Genomic DNA, 22,474 nt, shown 5'->3' with positions numbered 1-22,474 from the left:
AAATAAACCAGAAAAACACAGTGTACATGGAGCAAACTAGGAATTAGGTCTGTAAGTCATAACCAGCAGTTGATATGCCTAGAAAGGATGATGTGGACAATTTTACAGCTCAAATAGCACAGAATTTTGTATTAATATAAGCACTTTATCTAAACTACATGCTACTGCATGCATTTTTGTTTTGTTTTCAGAGCTATGGCCTTGAAATAATCAGTACTTCTTAGTTTTGGAAGGACAGAGATTCTGATTTCTACACTTCTTCCAATATTCCATTCCAATTTGAATGAACTAGCCATTTTACTGAATATTGGCTTACTATTAGTCAAAATTGTGGGTGATTCTTATGAGCTGTAAAATGGACCAGACTTTATGGCAATAGTCAAAAGTCTGGTTCTGCGCAACTTCCAGACTTTATCATGTCTTGAGTGCTGAAAAGGAAACAGGATGCTTATTAGACAGGCATAATCAGTGCAGGACACTGCAAAGCAGCATCTGATAGTGGCTATCTCTCTCTATCTCCCCTTTAATGGGAGAAACAGTAGTCTGAGACTAATGATGTGAAAAACCTCTCTCATGAAGTAATGCACTGCACTGCCATTACCATGACAGAGTACATCCCCGCTCGGACAGAAAGAACCCAACAAATGATGTCAACCTGAGGAGAAATGGGATGAAACTATGAAAAGTTAAATTAAAAAGTATTCAAAATGCAAAAAAACAAAATGCAAAAAAAGTTCACAGATTTGTTTAAAATTTATTTGTATAAAAATGTACAGTCATACAGCAAACAACAGCACATATGGTTTCATTTAACATTGATGCAAGCGACATTAGAAAAAGTTCACTGTATCTCTTGCACTAACAGTCATCCAAAAATGAGTTTCTGTGATGTGTTTCCTGTCAGAGAGGTTTCACAGGGTCGTCGCTGTTAAAACACATCATTAGCAGAAGAGTCTGTATCGCCTTCGACAGAGCTGAGGCTGACAGACTCTTGATCCTGTTTGACAGACGGCAGCCTCACTGACATCACTCTGACATCACTTCCTCCTCCTGTGTGCAGAAAAATGTCTTCACCTGTGGGAAAACAGATGGGTCAACATTTGAATTACAGCAGGTGAAACAACAAGCTTATAACAATGCAAAAACATCAAATAAACAAGATATCAATTATATATAACTTATTTGGGGTCATTTTTTTGTAAAGAAATTAATACTGTTAGAAAGAACTCATTCCAAGTGCTACATTTGCTAAAAAACTCTGACATTTCAATGCAATTAAGTCATCCTATTAAGCCAGAATAATGAAGGCTTTCCAGTTAATAACATCGAATGGGACCATGAACTCATCTTCTGAACACCTGACATCAGCTGCTTGTTAGGACATCTTTTATAACCGTCACACTGGCCTGGTGGGGACACACTTACACACACACAAACAAACACTCATCAGTCATTTCCTCTGTGTTTGGGAGGGGGGGGGGGGCAGCAGGCAGAGGCTGGGTGGGCATTTACCCAGATCAATGGGGCGTGCAGGAGAGGAAGTGTGAGTGAACAGAGACCCTCGCGGGACCGCCGGGCACACACTGATGGAGATCAGCAGGGAGCTGCGATTCAGACTCACACACACATACAACAGAGGACGATGCTCTTTCCTGTGTGTTTTCTCAAGCTGTTAGACAATTGTCACTGGTGAGGAACATCAAGCTCAGCAATACGCCATAAAGGGGACATGTTCTACATGACTACAGAGTTCCGTTAGTCAAGCTTTCTTGCATTGCTGTACCTTTAAAACAAATATATAAATATATTATATGTGACCCTGGACCACAAAACCTGTCTTAAGTAAATAGCCAGCAATAACCAAAAATATATTATATGGGTCAAAATGATCGATTTTTCTTTTATGCCAAAAATAATTAGGATATTAAGTAAAGTTTGGGCTCAATGAAGATATTTTGTAAATTTTCTACCGTAATTGTATATCAAAACTTAATATTTGATTAGTAATATGCATTGCTAAAGACTTCATTTGGAAAACTTTAAAGGTGATTTTCTCAATATTTTGATATTTTTGCACCCTCAGATTCCAGATTTTCAAATAATTGTATCTCGACCAAATATTGTCCGATCCTAAGAAACATCAATGGACATCTTATTTATTCAGTTTTTATATAATGTATAAATCTCAATTTTAAAAAACTGACCCTTATGACTAGGTTTGTGGTCCAGGGTCACATATATGGAATATATTGATATATTTGAAATAAGGCAGAGGTTTCAGTAAAAATGTATTATTCGGTAAAAATGGTTTTAAGTCAGTTACTGTATTTCTATCTTTTACTGTAGTGTGTCAGTAGGAAATATCAGTTTATATTTCCAAACATTAATTTTGCCATTAATTGTAATAATCCAGTGAGATTTTTGTCTGACAACAGCCAGTGCTCCACACAGAGATCTGATCTCATCATCATCATCAGTCTGTCTGGAATGACATGAAGAAACAGAACAAACTGAGACCGACTAAATCCAGAAGAACTGTGGCAACGTCTCCAAGATGCATCAAGATACCTACCCATTTTTATTCACACACACATACACACACACACACACACACACACACACACACACACACACACACACACACGTACACACGCACACAAAATAGATATAATTTTTAATGTGGTTCATCGTATATTAATCTTTTTGCTATTATGACCCCATTTCTGGGAGGCCGTAGCTTTAGTATCTACAAATATTGTGAAGGTAGCATGTTGAAGTACATCTATATAGTAAATCAAACTCTTTTATTTCAAAAGAGAAAGGAATGTAATGTTTTCCATGGTATGTCTCCTTTAAACAATCCTTTCCAGTATGCTTTGATCCACAAGACATCAATTTGAACTGCAGAGCATTTACTAGGAGACCTAAAGAGATTTTTTTTTATTTATTTTTTTTACATGAGCCTCTCCCATAATTTCCCTCCCACAAATATTGAGCTTCATTGGCTTGGACAGACTGAACAGCCTGCACATGGTTTTACTGGAGTGTGTTCAAAGCAAACTGACACAATCAGATTTGTTCAATAGATGAATAATAAAAGCCACTTCACGCCTAACGACTGAATCATAACCTGAATATAATAACAAGAAAACCCCCAACAGATCTAAACATTTGATATGGATCGACTATAATAACAAGACCATGTGGTGATGCACTTCCACGTGGAAAATATGGACTCGTCATAATTTGGACTGTGATTTGTCTTTTGTCTGTTGCCAGCACTGGCAAAATAACCTGAACAAGACAATAAAAAGCCAATAAGCACAAGCCTAGCCAGAAATATGGCAATATCCTCATTAAAGGGTTTGTTCACCCAAAAATTAGCATTGTGTCATCATTTACTCCCTCTAATGTCGTTCCAGACCTGTATGAGTTTATTTTTCCATAAAACACAAAATAAGTAATTTTAAAGAATGTTCATGCTACAACCAAGATGTGACTGTCACTGTAATGCTTCAAAAAGCACAAAAAAAGACCATGAAAGCACAACAAAAGAAGCCCATATAAATCATACATCATATTTTAATTCTTCTGAAGCCATACAATAGCTTTGTGTGAGGAAAACACTAAAATTTAAGTTATTTACATTTAACCTTGCTTGACAAAGATGGTCACCATTCACTTTCATTGTATGGCAAACGCACCTATACACATCTGTTTTTGTGTTGTAAGTCAAAAAAGTTTAGAAAAACGTGTAAATGAGTGAGGAAATTATGACGATTTTCATTTTTAGGTGAACTGGCCCTTTAAGACATTGAGAAGAGGCTGAAACCCATTCACATTGGATGTGATGACCTTCATGTCATACTGTAAAAAGAAAGAGGACTGAATAAGTAATGTTATTTCACACAAATATTCAAAGGTAAAAGTCCTTGAGGCATGTTTGCTTGCTGTAGTGTGTTTTTATGGCCGTCTGCAGTGAACACGGCCTCTGTGGAGCAGATGGGCCAGGTTTGGCACAGATTCTTGTTGGAAAACCCTGTGGCCTACAAACACTACAGACTGACTGCAATACCTCAGGGTGGAGGGAGAGAGCAAATGAAGGCAGTGAAAGGGAAATAATGAAAACAGAGGAATAGACAGATGAAAAGAGAGTGGGAGTTTGTCCGCCAACAGAAACAAAAACTTATTTTAAGTTGAAGTACATGTAAGCCGCCCAGAGCTATTCAGACCCAAGCGAGCGCGATAGTGGGTGTCATGAATCAGTAAACAGCATTCAATGAACATCTACCTTTTTTTTTTTTTTTTAAATAAGCCCCTCAAAGAAAGTCTAGACTTTGTGTTTATATAAATGAGAGTAGCAGATGAATATGGAACAATGTCTATGGAAAAGACTAATAGTATTTTCTAAAATCATTGTCTTGAGGAGGAACTTTGCAATTTCAGAGCCACTAGTAAAATAATTAACATTTTGCAGATTCTGAAAAGTGTATGTAAAGTTTTGACTTCAACTGTATATATATATATAGTATACTTATATATATATATACATATATAGTATATATGTCAGTTAGAGCTCTTGCAAAAACAAAGTGCATGGAGAAATCAAGAGTTTGGAAACCACCAGCGACACCAGCAACCAACAAAGACCTGATTGGCTGAGAAAACAACAGTAGTTGATGACAGACAAATCATAAAAGCTGTGAAAATTAACCCTAAAAGATGTGTCTGTCAAATCACCAACAACTTCCAGAAAGCTGGGGTGATGCTCTGAAAATCTACTGTCCTCAGGAGACTTTGACACAGAATTACAGATGCTACACAGCAAGATGCAAACCTCTGACCAGCACCAGAAATAGAAAGACAAGATTAGAGTTTGCAAAAAAGCACAAAGGTGAGCCAGAAGAGTTTTGGAACTGTGTTTATGGACCGATGAGACAAAGATGAACCTTTATCTAAGTGATGGGAAAGCAAAAATGTGGAGAAAAAAAAGGATCTGCAATGATCCCAAGCATACAGCCTCATCTGTAAAGCATGGTGGAGGTGGTGTCATGGCATGGGCATGCATGGCTGTCTCTGGAACAGGCCCTCTCAACTTTACTGATGACTTAATGTATGATGACAGTAGCAGAATGAATTTGGAAGGGTACAAACCCATCTTGCCTACCAATATTCAAGAAAATGCCACCAGATGCATTGGGAAGTGCTTCATATTGCATCAGGACAATGACCCAAAACACCCTGCCAGTTCAGTCAAGGAATTTATAAGGGCAAAGAAATGGAAAGTCTTACATTGCCCAAGTCAATCTCCAGATTTAAATCTGATTGAACATGAATTTCACCAGCTGAAGAGGAGAGTAAAGGCAGAAACTCCCCAAAACAAGCAACAATTGGAATTGGCTGCATTAAAGGCTGGGGAAAGTATTTCAAAGGATGAGACCAAGAGTCTGGTGATGTCTATGGGTCACAGACTCACTGCTGTGATTGTGTGCAAGGGATCTGCAACTAAATAATAGCTTTTAATCTTTTAAGTGAAAGTGAAGTGAAGTGACATACGGCCAAGTATGGTGACCCATACTCGGAATTCGTGCTCTGCATTTAACCCATTCATAGTGCACACACACAGCAGTGAACACACACACACCGTGAACACACACCCGGAGCAGTTGGGGGTTCGGTGCCTTGCTCAAGGGCACCTCAGTCGTGGTATTGAGGGTGGAGAGAGCGCTGGACATTCACTCCCCCCATCTACAATCCCTGCCGGCCCGAGACTCGAACCCGGAACCTTTGGATTACAAGTCCGGCTCTCTAACCATTAGGCCACGACTTCCCCATGGCCTTTATATCTGCCTTATGCTCAACTGTCCCAATACTTATGCTCACATCAATGAGTGGGATGAACACTAAAAGTGCTGTTCTTTCTATTTGGTAAAACATGTATCTGTTGAATCACCCAATAATAAAATGTGACATTCTGTAGTTTTGTCTCATATTCATCTTTTAATCATATTTGTAAATGTCTTGACTCCACAGCCAACAGAGCAATTTTGTCTTTACTCTTCCAATACTTATGGAGGGCACTGTATACACACACACACACACACACACACATACATATATAGGATATATATATATATACATATATAGGAGATATATATATATATATATATAGAGAGAGAGAGAGAGAAGAAAATACATAATAATATATATTTTTTTAAATAAAAGTTTAAATAAGGCAGACAGCTATAAAACAAGTTTCCCAAATAAATAAATAAGACTTACTGGCTATCAAACAGGTTTTTCTGTTTGTCTAACTATCCTTTTTTCAGGGTTAAGCCACTGATTACATTTTCTGTGTGGACCTTAACAAACATTCACATCTGTATGAAAAGACCCAAACTACACAGCCAAGAACATCACACTTGAGTCGAGAGGCAGACATTACCGTGCCACTGAAATGTCCTGGCTAAAGACTACAGAGACGTCAGTGTATTGGGAAAGTCTCATATTGTTGGAATTGGAGTACTTAATAAGAGGCTCTGAAAAGATATCAGTACAAATCTTCACAAACAATAATTTTCTTTAAACATACAACCTCAAGAAGATAAAAATGGCCTCTAGCGTAAAATGGAAGACATTTACATAATTGTACTCTGCGGTTGGGAGTTTAAAATGGTTTGAAACCAAGGAAAACAAAAAATAAATTTGCCTAAAAGTTTTACATATCCTCGGAGAGTCTAGGATTGGAACAAAAATCAAACCATTGCAACAATGGGATAATTGTCTAACTTCAACTCTGACATTCTGAACAGTGCCGAGTGTCCAGGGGTCATTTGGGGACATGACTAAAAAAGAGATGATTTTAAAGGAGTAGTTCACCTATAAATGAAAGGAACAGACGAAAAGTGCATGCAAACATTCAGATGTGTTATGATTGTTATGATAATGTTGTTATCACTGATCAATCTGGCATAAAGGTTCTTCACTGACATCTTTGGTTCAATGAAGATCCTTTAATATCCATAAAAACTTTCCATTCTATAAAAGGTTCTTTATAGTGGAAAATGTTCTTTAGATAATTAAAATATTCTTCACACACACAAAAAAAGTTATTTTAAGAACTGTTCATTGGAGACCAAAATATTTTTTATTATTTTTTTTTATGGCATTGCTGTGAAAACCTACTTTTAAGAGTGTACTGTACAATACAAAATTATATCTTTGATGTATGGAAAACATGAGGGTGAGAATTATAGAATTTTCATTTTTGAGTTAACTATTTCTAAATTTGTCATGTTCATCTTGTTCTACACACAGAACATATCTAAAAAGATAACACAAAATCCTTCTAAATATTAAATTAGTGAAAGATGAAACCTGGAGGCACAAAAAGACCCAAAATCTGTCTCTTTGGCTTCTGTAAGACAAAGACCTGATGCTATAGACCCATTAAGGATGGTGCTTCCTTTCACAAGACAACTTAGTATGTTAGCATTAGTCCCTTCAAGGCCCAACTTACTCCTCATATATTAATGACAGAAAAAAAGATGACAAACCTTTACAAACTGGGCAGCATTGTAGAGTAGAAAAAACATTTCTGCAGAAGATAGAAAGTCATGCAGGTTTGAAACAACACGAGGGTGAGTAAATGATGACAGAACATTCATTTTTTCATGAACTATCCCTTTAAATCTCAAAGCAGTGCCAGAACTCACAGAAGAGAGATTGGTATCGGTTTTTGCAGAGGACCAGGTGGTAAGGTCAAACCTTATTCGTCAACGCAGCTTTAAAATATCACACTACGGACAATGAAAACTCAGCTGAAAGAGACGAACTCCTGCATGACCTTCAGAGATGGTGTGCTGCAGAAAGCCAAATCCTTCAAGCAGAGAGTCAGGGAAGAACAAAACAGACGCATGGAGGTGATAAAAGAGGCACAAATCTGACACAATTTGGGAATGCAGTCATTCCGAAGAAATGGAGCATCGGGAAAAAATGACTCATGAGTGTACAGTATGTTCAATGTCTGCATGTATTAAACACAGTATCAAACCTCCTCTAAGAAGACACCTGCAAACACTTAACAGAGTTCTCAACCCCATTTGAAGCTCTCAAGATGGACAGATAAGTCAAACTCCCCCCTCTCCTGACCTCTTACATCTACTCTACTTTACTCTGTCTTTTCTCCGCTCTCATCTGGCTGCTTTGGGAGTGTCAAGAATGAAGCTGTCTGGGGGTGTTTTATAAAGTCTCTGGAAAGATCTCTGTGCTGTACTGGGTGAAATAGCTCAACAACAACAACAAGAAAAGAACTTAAATAAGAGGCAATGTGATAAAATAAAGCAAATTATACTGATACATATGAAAACAATCTAGACATGCCAAACTATTTACATTACCTTTCGCGGTGTCCCCAAAAAATGTGTCATCTGAAAGTCTCCTCAACCTGGGCAAGTCTGGAGAAACAAACACAAGGTGAAATAAATTAAATCGCAAGACAAAAAAACTGCACTGACAGACTTTTCTCATGCAAAGCTGTTGTATGGTTTTAAAATACTTAAAGAATATAATAATAATAAAAATACTAAATATGTGCTAAATATTCAAATTAATAATATTCATATGCATATTTTTTTATTTAATTGCATGCAACAATGCTGAATTTCGGACAGCATTTAACTGCACCAAAGAGGGACTCCTCAGCAAATTCCTTCATTTGCATAAAAAAATCTAATGCGTTTCTGTGCTTTGGGAAGGAGAGGTGAGAACATCACATGAGCACAGCTGGGCTACAGCTACAGAATCACACACACGACTACACACTCGAATGCAGTTACACACATACCCTCCACTCAGATCCCCTAAAGGCATGACAAGATGTTAAAGAGAGGCATTCACCTTCAAACTTTCCCTGCTGCAAGCCAATGCCAGACATGTTTTAAAACCCAAACTTACAGGACTGCACTGGAAGGCATAAAACAAGAGGACTGTGCATGGGGTTATTTTAGGAAAATGCTTTGTGAAATGTTCTTTATCCTCAAGCGAGGAACACAATGATCTTGTGAATTAAAATCTCAACCTTGTTCAACTGTGAAAAAGGCAGAACAGCATAACCAGTGCCTGATTCACAAACAAATAACTTTTAAACGGGTTCTTTTTGTGAATCAAAACAGAACAGAACTAGCATTAAATGATTCACAAACAAATAGCTCTTTTAAACCGGTTCTTTTTGGAAAGCAAAAAGATAAGGCAAAACAAAATGACTCTTGATTCATGGATTCAAGAACAAATGACTCTTTTGAGCTTGTACTTGTAATGAATCATCTCCAAAACGCAGGAGTCGTTGTTTGAGTCAGTCTGATGAATCCTTCACAGAATTATATTTATGAAGTGTTTCTTGAACACCAAATCAGCATATTAGAATAGTTTCTGAAAGATCATATGATAAGTCCAAATAAATTGACTTTAAGTAATATATTTCCAACTGAATTAACATATAATTGAATTGGAACTGAATTCGGAAATCCAAGATTAACGATGGGAAACGACCAAGAATAAGTACAAAGATGAGGCTGTTCATGACCTGACTGGGCTTGAATCAAATGAGATAGATGATGTTCTTTAATGTAAAGGACGTGCTGACTACAGAGCTAAATACAGTGTTAACAGCACTCAGCATTCCTTCAGCTTTCTTAGAGTGACATCACAGTATCGTTCCCATGCTCTAAAAAGAGCCGAGATCAATCATATGAGGTTATGCAGGTTTAAAACAAGCTAAATATAATACAAGGCTAAGAAACCGGGAGTGTGTTTAAAGAGTCGGCTATGATTTCTTTCATCAAACGCACACACATGAATCAATGCGTCAAAGACAGAGAAATGGTCCATAAATTAATTATACTATCTTCCCTGCCTCAATTTTGTGGAATACAGCCAAAGGCTTGTTCCTTGGGATAAATGTCAGGTCGAGTTTGATTTATAGGGATTTTTTCCACAGGTGGAGACCTCCTGACATAACCCCGCTGAGCCGCAAGCCTCCGTTCATGAGGCCAGGTGGAGCTGGGGTCGTCCTCGGAGCATTTAAAACCCCATCAAACTTCCTATCCCCTAAAGACAGATTAAGTCAATCAAAGCCTTCAATGGCTCTTAACTAATCCTTTTCTTTGAGCTTGTTTACAGCACCGCTCAGGAAAGCCGCATGGGCCGCCGATTGAAGCATTGTGTTGCAAAGTGCCGCCCACCACCCATCTCCACTTTTCCATCAGTCCCGACCTCAGAAACAAGAGCAGCGTTGAATACAGGGAGTGCTAATTGAGAGTCAAGAGGTTACGACCTTTGGATAGGAGTCCACGTGACCCAACCCTACACCCCAGAGAGGGAACTGCGGCCTGGATTGGGAGGGGCTTCGGGTACGGTTGGAAACCGGGGTCACGTGGACCGTCCTCTTGGTAGATCTCTTGATAAAGAGATCTAGCAGCAGGGTTTGGTTGGATTTGCATTCGGCCAGAGGAGCTTTCATCCCCCTCTCTTGGTCCATCCAAGGAGGGGGCTTGGGGTGATGGGACGGCCTCTCAATGCTCCTTTCATCTGGATCTGCTGGAGAGGTTGGAACACAGAGCTGGGCTTAGACAGCAGGCAGGACTCCCATGCGGAGAAGCCGGGCTGTAACCTCATACGTACACAGGGGTCAAGGAGCCGAGAGGCGATAAGGTCAGCGAGGCCACTGCTTAGGGCCGCAGATAGAGAGAGAGAGAGAGAGAGAGTGAAAGAGAACAGAGAAAGATCTTATCCGTCTTCATTTGGAGAAACCACCCCCATTTTCCCTCAAAGGCCTCTTAAAAAGCATTGGACACTGTATCAGAACATCACAAAGACAAGGCCAGTGTTTAAGACCACCGTAGGCCATCATAATCCTTTAAATGTCACGTTGGCCCAGGGGTGAATTTCATGAAACCTTGTCAGGAGCACATCCGGGTCTTATTTCACCCCCAAACAAACAAAAGCCTAAAAATACAATGATTATTGCTCAAAATGTGCCAGGTGAGCATCAAAGTTTCTAATGGGTATAATGAGAAAAAAAAGATAATTTTGTGTTGTGAGATTATTTTCATGACTATTAAAAACATTTTAGTAACACTTTATTTTAAGATGTCCTTGTTACATGTACTTACTAACAATAGATTATGCATAATTACATGCAATTAACCCTAAACCAAACCCTAATCCTTACCATATACTAAGTACATGTAGTTAATTAATATTACTCAGTACTTAAATATATAATTATACTGTAACAAGGGCACCTTAAAATAAAGTGTAACCAACTTTTCACCTTAAGCTCTCATTACTATGCTGTAAAAAAAAGAAGTAATTTGCATTATAAAATATAAAACATGAAAAATAAAATATATATATTATAAATAAGAGAAAATAAATTCCCAGTAATCACAATGAGAATCACTAAAAACAGAAATAAAACTAAAATAAATTAATTAATTAAATAAAAACCAGATGCATAACAGTACTGTGAATGTGTGGGACAATGTACTTAAAAATTTAAATAATATTTTAATTATAAAACTAATTATGTAAAAATTTACAAAACAACCTTATTTTTATGACATTTATGTTTTTTTTTCCCCTTTCATCTTTGGGGTGAAATGTGATTAGACATTTTTAATGAGATTTACATGAACTGGTAAAAACATTAAAATCTGATTCTATTATATTCTGCTGAATGGCATTTAGGAAGTTTAATGTAATATTGCCACCATCTGTTGGATAGCAACAATCGTGCAAAAATGTGTAAATGTATATTTCTTTTTTAGCATAATATATTCCCCTATTTTTGTCTTTTGATATTGGGGTGAAATGTGACCTAGATAAATTTACCCAAACTAGTAATCTGACTGTATTACATTCTGCTTAATGATATTTAGAAGGTTTAATCTAATATTTGCCATCTGCTGGATCGATTATATTAGCCCAGCAAAACTGAGGGGTTAAAGAACAGCAACCAGAACAACTAAACTTTGCTACAGAGGGATTTCTTTGAGTCAGTTTTCTGGCAACACTTCGTTATAATATATTAACACAACTTTTCCATCCAGCAAAGATGCATTTCACATGAGCCACGTTGATCAGGGCTTTCAAAAGCATGCCAGAATAAAGCCATAGGCAGTGAACTGATGTGGACACTCCTTTGGACTGATGGTTATTTTTAGATAAGTAGGTTATTTGTCCCAAGAGAATCCCGGGGACCTTCAGAGACCGAGCCTCAAAAATGGCTGAGAATAAAAAAAAGCTCATATGGACCAGTTTCAAAGCAGGTCAAACAGAAAGGTAAAATAATTGAGAAATCGGCTCTGCTCCAGAAAGAGCTCCGCCAGGCTGGCCTTTCTCTCGCCAAACTCTGATTTAATGAGCTTTCCTTTAACACAAAAGAAACACAACAGACGTCCTTTTTCACTCAGCCCATCAACGGTTACCTCTAGAATTGTAAATTAAGTCCTATTTTTACACTACACTACAATTGACTAAAGAAAATACGCAATGATGACCTTTAGAAATTGAACTAAAATGATCTAATCATTTAGCTAAGTGGCTGTAATGGTATAATGGTGTGTTTAAATAGTATAATGATCATAATTTGAATGTATAATGAAGAATTAAGTTTGGTGATAAGATTATTTCTCACCATAAGTTATACTTAAAATGTACTAACTACAGTCCTATTTCCACAATGAAACATGCAAAATAACTCAGCACTCAGGTTAAAAAGTGTCAGATATTTATTTCTTCTCTGAATTAAGGTCCATTTATGCTATTCAAATGTGTTTTTTGCACCAAAAAAGTCATAATTAACTTTCGTATTTATACATTTCATGGTAGTATTACTGTATTGCCTTAATATAACATTCATTTTTATAAAAACAATAATCATATTATTATTTAAACCATTATATTACAAAGTTTTCATGACCATATTCTCATCTCCTGCTTCAAACTGAGCAGGCATTTTTGCTCCTGCAGCTTTTAGACAAACTAAATGCCCCCTTTGAGCATGAAATGAGTTTGCTGTCTGATCCAATATCGTTTTCTTTGCAAACAGCTGCATTACATTATGACAGAATTACAAAACAATCCAAAACGTCTCACTCAAACTGAAAATTTTTGTTAAAAACACACTTGATAAAATAAGCTGCTCTTTCACTGTAAAAAATAAGATTTTCTATGCAGCATGTTTTTTGTACATGTAATTATTGATTAAATTTACTAACTTTTTTCAGAGTGATTTTTTTTATTCCATTAAATCCTACAATATTTTTTTTTCAGTTCAATTTTTGCTGCGTCTTTTTGAATTTGAATTTTGTCACTTTGTTTTCATGGTGCATCAAACTAATACTTTTAAGTTAAGTTCATGGAAAACAAAATTTCTCATGATATTAGCTCTTTAAATATCTCAAAAGAGCATTTAGAAACTCTCCTAGGGCTTGCACTGAGTCAGACAAACATAATTTAAAGCAAAAATAAGAGAAATCCCACGAAGCTCCTTTAAAACGATTTTTGATTATCCACACCCTCTCTTGATGTGTCCGCCAGCTGTACGTTAAATCTGCGTTCTCATGCAGCGTCACACTCCCACAGACCATTTCAACTCTATAATGGCAGCCTGAAGTCAAGCAGACTTGAGGGAGATCACATGACATTTTACCTGAAAATGATTTACCATCTGCCCCAGCCAGCAAAGCGTTATATTGGCTTAGCACACCTTCAGATCTGGTCATTAACAGGCATGCCTTTGAAAAGTAAGCCGTCAGCTCCAATCAAGCCGTTTCAGTCTGGAACGCTCCTCTGTTGAAGGCCTGCCGAGCGTATCGCAGGTGGGGGCCTCAGAGGTCTCTGAGGGGTGCCCGGGTCCGCCTGTGGGCGAGCAGCCCGGACTCTCAGCCATCTGTGAACAGGACAGCATCTGTCTATAGAGCCAAAATGATCTGGAATGAGGGGGAGTGACGGAAAGGCATCTATGTGTGATTGAAACTTATCGCTGGCACACACACATACAAAGATCTGTTTCAATGCAAGATGGGACATCCTTTTAGGATGCTAAAGGTTAAGAATGGAGCATAAAAGATGTTAGGTGGCAGCATTTGGACGTGATCCTGGGATCTGCATTGGAGCAGCAGGCGCATGTGACAGCACTGATAGATTCAAGATGCTGGGCTGGTCGTAGGAAATCAAGTGTGAGCAAGGATTGTGATAGGACACTGGGGTCCATTCCAGTACAGCCGCAGGGAGGAGAGGAGAGATGGAGAAAGGAGAGGAAGAGAGAGAGAGGGTGAGGTTGACAGGTTGGCAGTGAGAGCAGGTCTGATAGGAAACAGATGAGTGGAGAGAGACTCATGACTGTCTGGCTCTAGCCGCAAACACTCACCTATGAAATGAAACACTGAGCCTTGTCAAAGTGGTGAAACAATTGAATAAACCAGCATAAAATAAAGTAATAAGCCTAAAAATAAATATATACATTTCCTTATTGCTTAATGGAAATGGAAATGTTGCCTTACCACAACAAATTCCTCGTGTGTTTGCGGACACTTGGCGAATAAAGCTGATTCTGATACATACATACATACACATACACTCACTGGCCACTTTATTAGGTACACCTTGCTAGTACCGGGTTAGACCCCCTTTTGCCTTCAGAAATGCCTTAATTCTTCGTGGCATAGATTCAACAAGGTGTTGGAAACATTCCTCAGAGATTTTGGTCCATATTGACATGATAGCATCACGCAGTTGCTGCAGATTTGTCGGCTGCACATCCATGATGCAAATCTCCCGTTCCACCACATCCCAAAGGTGCTCTATTGGATTGAGATCTGGTGACTGTGGAGGCCATTTGAGTAAAGTGAACTCCTTGTCATGTTCAAGAAACCAGTCTGAGATGATTTGAGCTTTGTGACATGGTGCATTATCCTGCTGGATGTAGCCATCAGAAGATGGGTACACTGTAGTCATAAAGGGATGGACATGGTCAGCAACAATACTCAGGTAGGCTGTGGCGTTTAAACCATGCTCAATTGGTACTAAGGGGCCCAAAGTGTGCCAAGAAAATATCCCCCACACCATTACACCACCAGCAGCTTAAACCATTGAGACAAGGCAGGATGGATCCATGCTTTCATGTTCTTTACACCGAATTCTGTCCCTACCATCTGAATGTCGCAGCAGAAATCGAGACTCATCAGACCAGGCAATCTTCTATTGTCCAATTTTGGTGAGCCTGTGCAAATTGTAGCCTCTGTTTCCTGTTCTTAGCTGAAAGGAGCGGTACCCGGTGTGGTCTTCTGCTGCTGTAGCCCATCTGCTTCAGGGTTCAATGTGTTGTGCGTTCAGAGATGGTATTCTGTATACCTTGGTTGTAACGAGTGGTTATTTGAGTTACTGTTGCCTTTCTATCATCTCTAACCAGTCTGCCCATTCTCCTCTGACCTCTGACATCAACAAGGCATTTTCGTCCACACAACTGCCGCTCACTGGATATTTTCTCTTTTTCGGACCATTCTCTGTAAACCCTAGAGATGGTTGTATGTGAAAATCCCCAGTAGATCAGCAGTTTTTGAAATACTCAGACCAGCCCGTCTGGCACCAACAACCATTCCACGTTCCAGTCTCTGTAGTTTCCTGTAAAGTGGCATGCGTCATACAGGAGGACATACATCTATCCATCTGCTCAGACAGGACGGCTGTAGCTTCCACTCAGCCCAACATCAAACACAAACCAAGGCTGTAACCCCACGAAACCTCTGCGCACTGTAACGGGAGCGCTCCCATGAAAGCCTGCTCCTCCACCTGTGAAAGCAGAGACAGGGCCTTCTGCCGCATGGCTTAGCGCCTCTGCCTGGCTAGGCTGATCAAAGCGGCCCTGCTCCAGGGATGAGCCCCCCTCTTCACTCCGTCTGGCAGATGAGGAGTCAGGGGTGAAGAGGTGATGACTATTGGAGCGCACAGCCGCACTCAAACCCAGTTCATTTTCAAAAGTTTATCCTCTCATCTCCACTCATCCATCTGTGAGGGGAACCTTATCGCTACGCCTGATCTCACGCTTGACAGGATGAGACGGGCTGCACGATACGCCTGCTGCAACATCTCCCAAAGCAAAGAAAGAGTGAGAGTTTGCAGTCTGTCAAGGATTTTTTTTTTTTTTATTGAATTTTTAACAAAATGTGTACAACAGTGTTTATGACAATGGCTGAATGCTGCAGTGAGTACTTTCAAAAGCAATTCCAAAAACTAATGAATGTGTTCGAACAGGTTTCCCAAACACTGCCTCATCTGCTATTGGTCAGATAAACAGATTGTTCCCGGCCCCAAACTCATGCCATTGGTGGAGCCAGTAGTTGTCAAGCATGTCAAGCCACTCAAACCGTAGTGTTTACTCTAGGGCTGTCAATCGATGACATTTTTTAACCGTGATTAATCGCATGATTGTCACAAACTCGTGATTAATCGCAACTTAATCACACATTTTTATTTCTAAATGTACCTTAAATTAATACTTTTCAAGTTTTTAATACTCTAATCAACATGGGCATGGACAAATATGGATGCTTTATGCAAATGTATGTTTATTATTATTGAAACCATAGTCAACATAGAGCATGAAGAGTAGACATATTTCAAAGGTCAAAGGAACTTGTTCATGTCTATTAGACACACGAAAAAAGAAATTCCAAGTTCCCATTACTTCTCTTTCTTTGCACTGAGCAATTTACTTTATAAACCTGTTTACATTTTTGCACGACAGGGCGGCTCACTTCTTCTGAAAATGCAAAATGTACATTTATTATTTATTATTAGATTTGTTTGCCTCTCTGTGCCCACATACTGTATCTTGATGCAGCTAAATTATCAATAAAACTGTTTTCATTGGTATATTTCACTGTTTCTGTTGTCAGACAACGGAATGAAAATGAAACGAATATGACTGAAACACAACCCATTAAGACTAGAGCTACATAACAGGCTCTCCCTTCCAAGATGTTAATCTGCACAAAAATCCTGATTATCGAGCCATCGCCTGATGAAATCAAATACACATAAGATAATGACAATGGCTGTGCTGTTATTTCGGCTATAATTGCATGTAAAATTAGAGAAGCAACATACCGTAATATCTGTGTTTAACTGAAAGCGCTGCTCCTCTCTGCCGCTCGCTGAACAGAGCAGACGTACAGAGAGAGAAAGAAAGGGGTGTGTGCGAGCGCTGGGACAGCAAGACTTCGTACGGCAGTGACAGCCAGTCTCAGAAACTAAGTTTAAATAAGGTTTGGGGAAAAAAAGTTGGGGTAATAAAAATTCATTATTCACTGAAAATCTGCCCAAGGGTTTGGTAAATGATGTGAAAGATTGGTAAAAATTGGAAAATAACATTAACTTACAAAAATATTATACAAACTTTAAATATTAATACTAAAAATAATACATATAATGATGCATAATATATAAAAAAAAATGAATACACTACCGTTCATAGGTTTGGGGTCAATAAGAATTTAAGCAATTAATTTTATTACATTAAGACATTAAAAAGACATTTAAAGTTATTTCAATTTCAAATAAACGCTGTTATTTTGAACTATCATCAAGGAATCCTTAAAACATAACGCTTCCACAAAGTTATTAAGCAACACAACATTGATAAGAAGTGGAAAATAAAAAAAAATACAGAAATTAATTACACTTTTACTTTTGAATTACACTTATAAAAAAAATTAAAATAAAAAATTAATATATATATATTATAATAATGCATGGTCGCTTAGAACTTCCGTAATATATAGCAAAAAAAAAAAAAATATTAAATGAATAAATAAAAAAATCAAATATTCAATTAATGAATATCAATCAGTTAGGATTTCAGATGTGGTGCACAATAACTGAAGAAACTACTGTATTTTGCTAGAAACTATGGTAGATAGAAAGCACAAGAGGCAGCAATATGACACATTTATATCTGGTGATAAACACCATTTCCCAGATCTGTTCATGGCATTTTCCGGGCCGCACTTGGCCAGTTGGTGTCAATGGAAGAGGACTGTTTTAACTGGGGCATGACAAGAAACTTCAAACATGCAGGGTCCTGAACAGACACAATAAAATGATATGCGTGGCCTGAGTGAGTGGCGTGGAATGCCTGCTGGTGCAGAGCCCTCTGCAGCTGTTCAGAGACACAGACATGTCAGTACAGCTGGACGGAGTGACATCAGATTCTCAAGCCTTCCTCAGATTACACTGAACAACTGGACAAGACACAAACAGCACAAACAATTACTCTGACAGGCATTTAGAGCACTGATAAACATACTGCAGAAGAAACTCTTAGCATGCAATGAACTAAGGGCAAATCTTGATTCGTTTTCCACATCTTGAAATCTTGAAGGTCAGAAGCTTTTTTCCAAGAGTTACTCAGTAGTGCGGTTGAAAGATATTATCATATGAGAACTCATCCTGGCCAATTTGGCAACACTGCTACAGAAAACACACAGCATGCTCTTTTCTCTGAAGTTCAGAATGAATGAATTAATAAATGAATGAATCCATCCATCCATCCATCATTTTTAAAATGTTTTTTTTTAAACTTTCAAACAAGACTTTGTCAAGTCAAAATTTAAAGTTCGTTTTGACAATACTTGCTTTCAAACATTAAAACCTTTAAAGCTTAAAAAAAAACTTTCACATGATTTTTCAAGCCAAAATTCAAAGTTTGATCTGACGAAACTTGCTTTGGTATATTCAAATTTCAGTATTTTTTATTAATGTGCAGAGACAACCGTAACTAGAATTAAACATCGGTGGGCTGATTTTTATAAGCATGTAAACACTGTAGCTCTGTTATGCTTTCAATGCATAACAGAGCTACAGTCGTGCCTAATGGCTAGAGAGTCGGACTTGTAACCCGAGGTTGCGGGTTCGAGTCTTGGGTCCGGCAGGAGGTGAGGTACCACGTCTGAGGTGAGACCCTTGAGCAAGGCACCGAACCCCCAACTGCTCCCCGGGCACCGCAGCATTGGCTGCCCACTGCTCCGGGTGTATGTTCACTACTGTGTGTGTGCACTTGGATGGGTTAAATGCAGAGCACAAATTCCGAGTATGGGTCACCATACATGGCCACACGTCACTTCAAAATTCAAAATTCAAAAATTCTAAATTCATTACCAATATGTTTAAATTGTATTATGAATTCAAAGTTCAAGTAAGTGTTACTATACTCCCTCTTTGCAAACACATGGATGCTCTGTGACTAGTGCAATTTTACCGTGAACCATTGCAACACTTATCATGCCATTGCAAAATCCCTGTAACTGAGCGGTAAAGAAGTGCTCTAAAGTGATCTGAGAGCTTTGTCCGCTGAACCCTGTGACGGTTTTGTTACGGCCGCTGTGACTCTGCAGGGTGGTGAGCCGTAACTGTGGAGTGAAATGGCTCTGCAGCATCTGCAGGTCAGGGGATGGGAAAACTTGATGAAGCATGACGATAAACAAGATCTTGGCCAGGCGAGTTTCTGTCAATCAACTGCAGATAAGAACTCAGTGTGGAACTACAGACAAACAGACCGACCACAGTCATCATCACTTACCCATCTTACACAGACACTTGATACTGTCGTACCACACCCTGCTGTCAAAACAAACCGTTCAGACCAGAACAAGTCAACACCGTCTGAATGCAAATACAACTTTCCTATTCACATGCCATTTAGAGATGATCCCACCCTGTTTTACCATAATAACTGAAGTCTCTGCCAAAATACTACAGATACTACACTCTAAAAAATGCTGGGTGAAATATGGACAAACCCAGCAATTGGGTTGTTTTGACCCAGCATTTTTTAGAGTGTAGTATCTGTTATTTTTCCTACTATGAAAATATCAAATAAATATGGTTCTGTTTATTCTGTTAAGTACAAATTATTACAAGTTCTGAAGAAAATGTTGGTGCCATAATGCAGTCTTTATCATATTTTAAAAGAAAAAGGAGTGTAAAAAATGTTGTATATTAAATATCATATATTATATTTAACAGGACAAAACTTTAAAAAATAAAATACTGTGAAATGTTTATTTTTTTTTGAAGTATTAATTACAGTACTATTTATCTACTATATTAAAAAATCAGCAGTGTGCAAGACAAAACATGTACTCTTATAGTAAAAAGTTAACAAAAATAAAATGCAAACAAAAAAATTGGTCACCTTAAAAATGTTGTGAAATTTTATTTTTTATTTAGTTATGTTTTTTCTTTTTTGAAAGAAATGAATATGTTACTCAGCAAAGATGCAAGAAATTTATCGAAAGTGACAAAAATATTATTTTTAAATAAATTGTATTCTTTTGAACTTTAAAAAAAAATTTAAATCCTGAATAAAGTGCATCATCGTTTCCACAAGACTGTTTTCAAGACTGATAACAGTAAACAAAAATGTTTCATGAGCAGCAAAACCAGCATATTAGACTGATTTCTAAAGGATCATGTGACACTGAAGACTGGAGTAATGATACTGAAAATTCTGCTTTGCATCACAGAACTAAAAAATTTTTTTACTGTATTTTTGAGCAAATAAATGCAACCTTGGTGAACATAAGAGACTTTAAACATTAAACAATCTTACTGATCCAAAGATTTGAACAGCAGTGTATATTATATAACATTTTATAGTAGTAAATAAATTCTGCAGTGGCCTACAGATTTGCATTGTCATCTCTCAGCCCTGCCTTTTCTCTTGGCAGCTTTGTCTCGTCCTGCATGACTTCGCTATTAAACTACAAAGTGTTCACAGATTAAATACAGTGTTTGGCTCAGTTGAACTACGCCTACTAAAGTACAGCTGCTCTTAAATGACAGCACACAAACATAAAACGAATATCTTCAGCTTCCAGAGCATTTTGAAACAGAGGAGTAGACTTTCACTTTTCAGGTCAAATGTTACATAAAACTGGGCGGGAAAGATAATATCAAAATCCAGTAAACATCACTCTGAGATGCTCTTGCTTTTGTCAGTATTTTTTGTGGGATATGTGAAGTGGCTACAAATACAGAGCACATAAACACACTCGGTAAGTCCAGTTAAGCTTCCAGTTAATTCTGGCCCTCCGTTGTTTTGTTTAGAGCAAGATGGTTTCTCCCGCCGTTGTGTTGTTGTAAGTAAAAGGCCAGTACTCAAATCTTCTCACACACATAGAGATCAACACGGGAGCGTTACAGTTCACAGAGATGACATATCTGGACCAGACGAGTCTTATTTGCAGCAGAAGGCCACGTTCAAAAGCTTCCCTGTCTTTACGGTCTTGTTCTATTCATTCATCTCTGTGTGGAGAGGTTCTGAGTTTTGGGTCTGTCTTCACCTCAGCTCTTCGGGCTTGTTTATGTAGCATGTTATTCCAGAGCTCTTGGACCATGAGTTTACGTCCGAGCGGCCCATAGTACCGCAGGGGGATGGGTCGGTGCGTGCCTGCGTGAGGACAAAGAGAGAATCCAACTTTCTCGCCGGTTTGTTATTCTTTCATTGGGTTTGATTGTTATTCCTTTACTTCCTGCTTTAATAGAATAACATGGCAAAAGCCTAGCATCAATTTCAGGTCTGTTTGTGGCCGGGGGTTTAAAGCGTCAAAGCTGTCGGCATCTCTTTACAGCTGCCACGGAAGAACACGCAGCATTTATGCCAAAGTTTGTATAGAATTTAAACACATCAGTCAATTAAATTCTCATTTCTAGTGGTGCCTCTTTCTTTTAAAGTTTTGAGGCCAAACACCACCACTTATAATAAACCTGGGATGACGCAAAACTGTACACGCATACACAAATGCATTATAAGTTGTCGGCTATCAGCCAACGGGTGAGTTGTTTAAACAAGCACGCTCAAGTTGTCGTTCTTTCGCCACAAACCTGAGAGCAGACATCGGGTAAATAATCTCCTCTCATCTCTGTTTAAAGCAGCCTCCCCGTGAGGAGCCGCACGATGAGAAGTGAAAAGCGGAGACAGCGTCTCAGTGTGTGTACTGTTTGTTTGAGTTAGACCGCTGTTTGAAGAGGAAACACGAGATCACGCCACACTGCGCTCAAACTGAAACAAAAACATTAATAATGCAACGATTTATAGAGTAACACCAGCTTCAGAGGACATCAGAGGACATCAGGCCGATTTCAAGTGAAGACGCTACTACGCATGTTAAGGCATAAAATTACTATGCAGTTCAATTCTAAACAATAAAGCCCATACAAATATCATAATACACATAAAAATGGTCAAATATTCGACTTTTTTTCCACTGAAGTCCATAATGTTTCCTAAACTGAAAATTTGTAGCTATTTTTTACTTTCTACAAACAAATACAATAATACACACTACCATTCAAATGATTATTAGATGATATAGTAAAAAATTATATAAATATTTTTAAATTTTTAAAA

The 22,474-nt window shown here is 38.1% G+C and overlaps 1 protein-coding gene across 2 annotated transcripts in view; it reads right to left on the bottom strand.

Moving 5' to 3' along the window:
• Positions 1–737: 737 nt before the first annotated feature.
• Positions 738–22,474, bottom strand: part of kiaa0586 (KIAA0586 ortholog) — a 123,093-nt gene continuing 101,356 nt past the window's right edge. The window contains exons 31-32 of one of the 2 annotated variants that reach the window (XM_079442703.1): positions 8,400–8,456; positions 738–1,074 (exon numbers count right to left, since the gene is read on the bottom strand). In XM_079442703.1, the coding sequence (XP_079298829.1) occupies positions 929–1,074; positions 8,400–8,456 (203 nt within the window). In that variant the 3' untranslated portion in view covers positions 738–928. The remainder of the gene's footprint in view (positions 1,075–8,399; positions 8,457–22,474) is intronic. The other variant, XM_079442704.1, reaches the window with a different exon arrangement.

This window comes from Barbus barbus (genome assembly GCF_936440315.1).
Source record: "Barbus barbus genome assembly, chromosome: 20".
Classification (NCBI taxonomy): Eukaryota; Metazoa; Chordata; class Actinopteri; order Cypriniformes; family Cyprinidae; genus Barbus; species Barbus barbus.
Note: the sequence above shows the minus strand (reverse complement) of the source record. Positions and strands in the feature narration are given on the sequence as shown.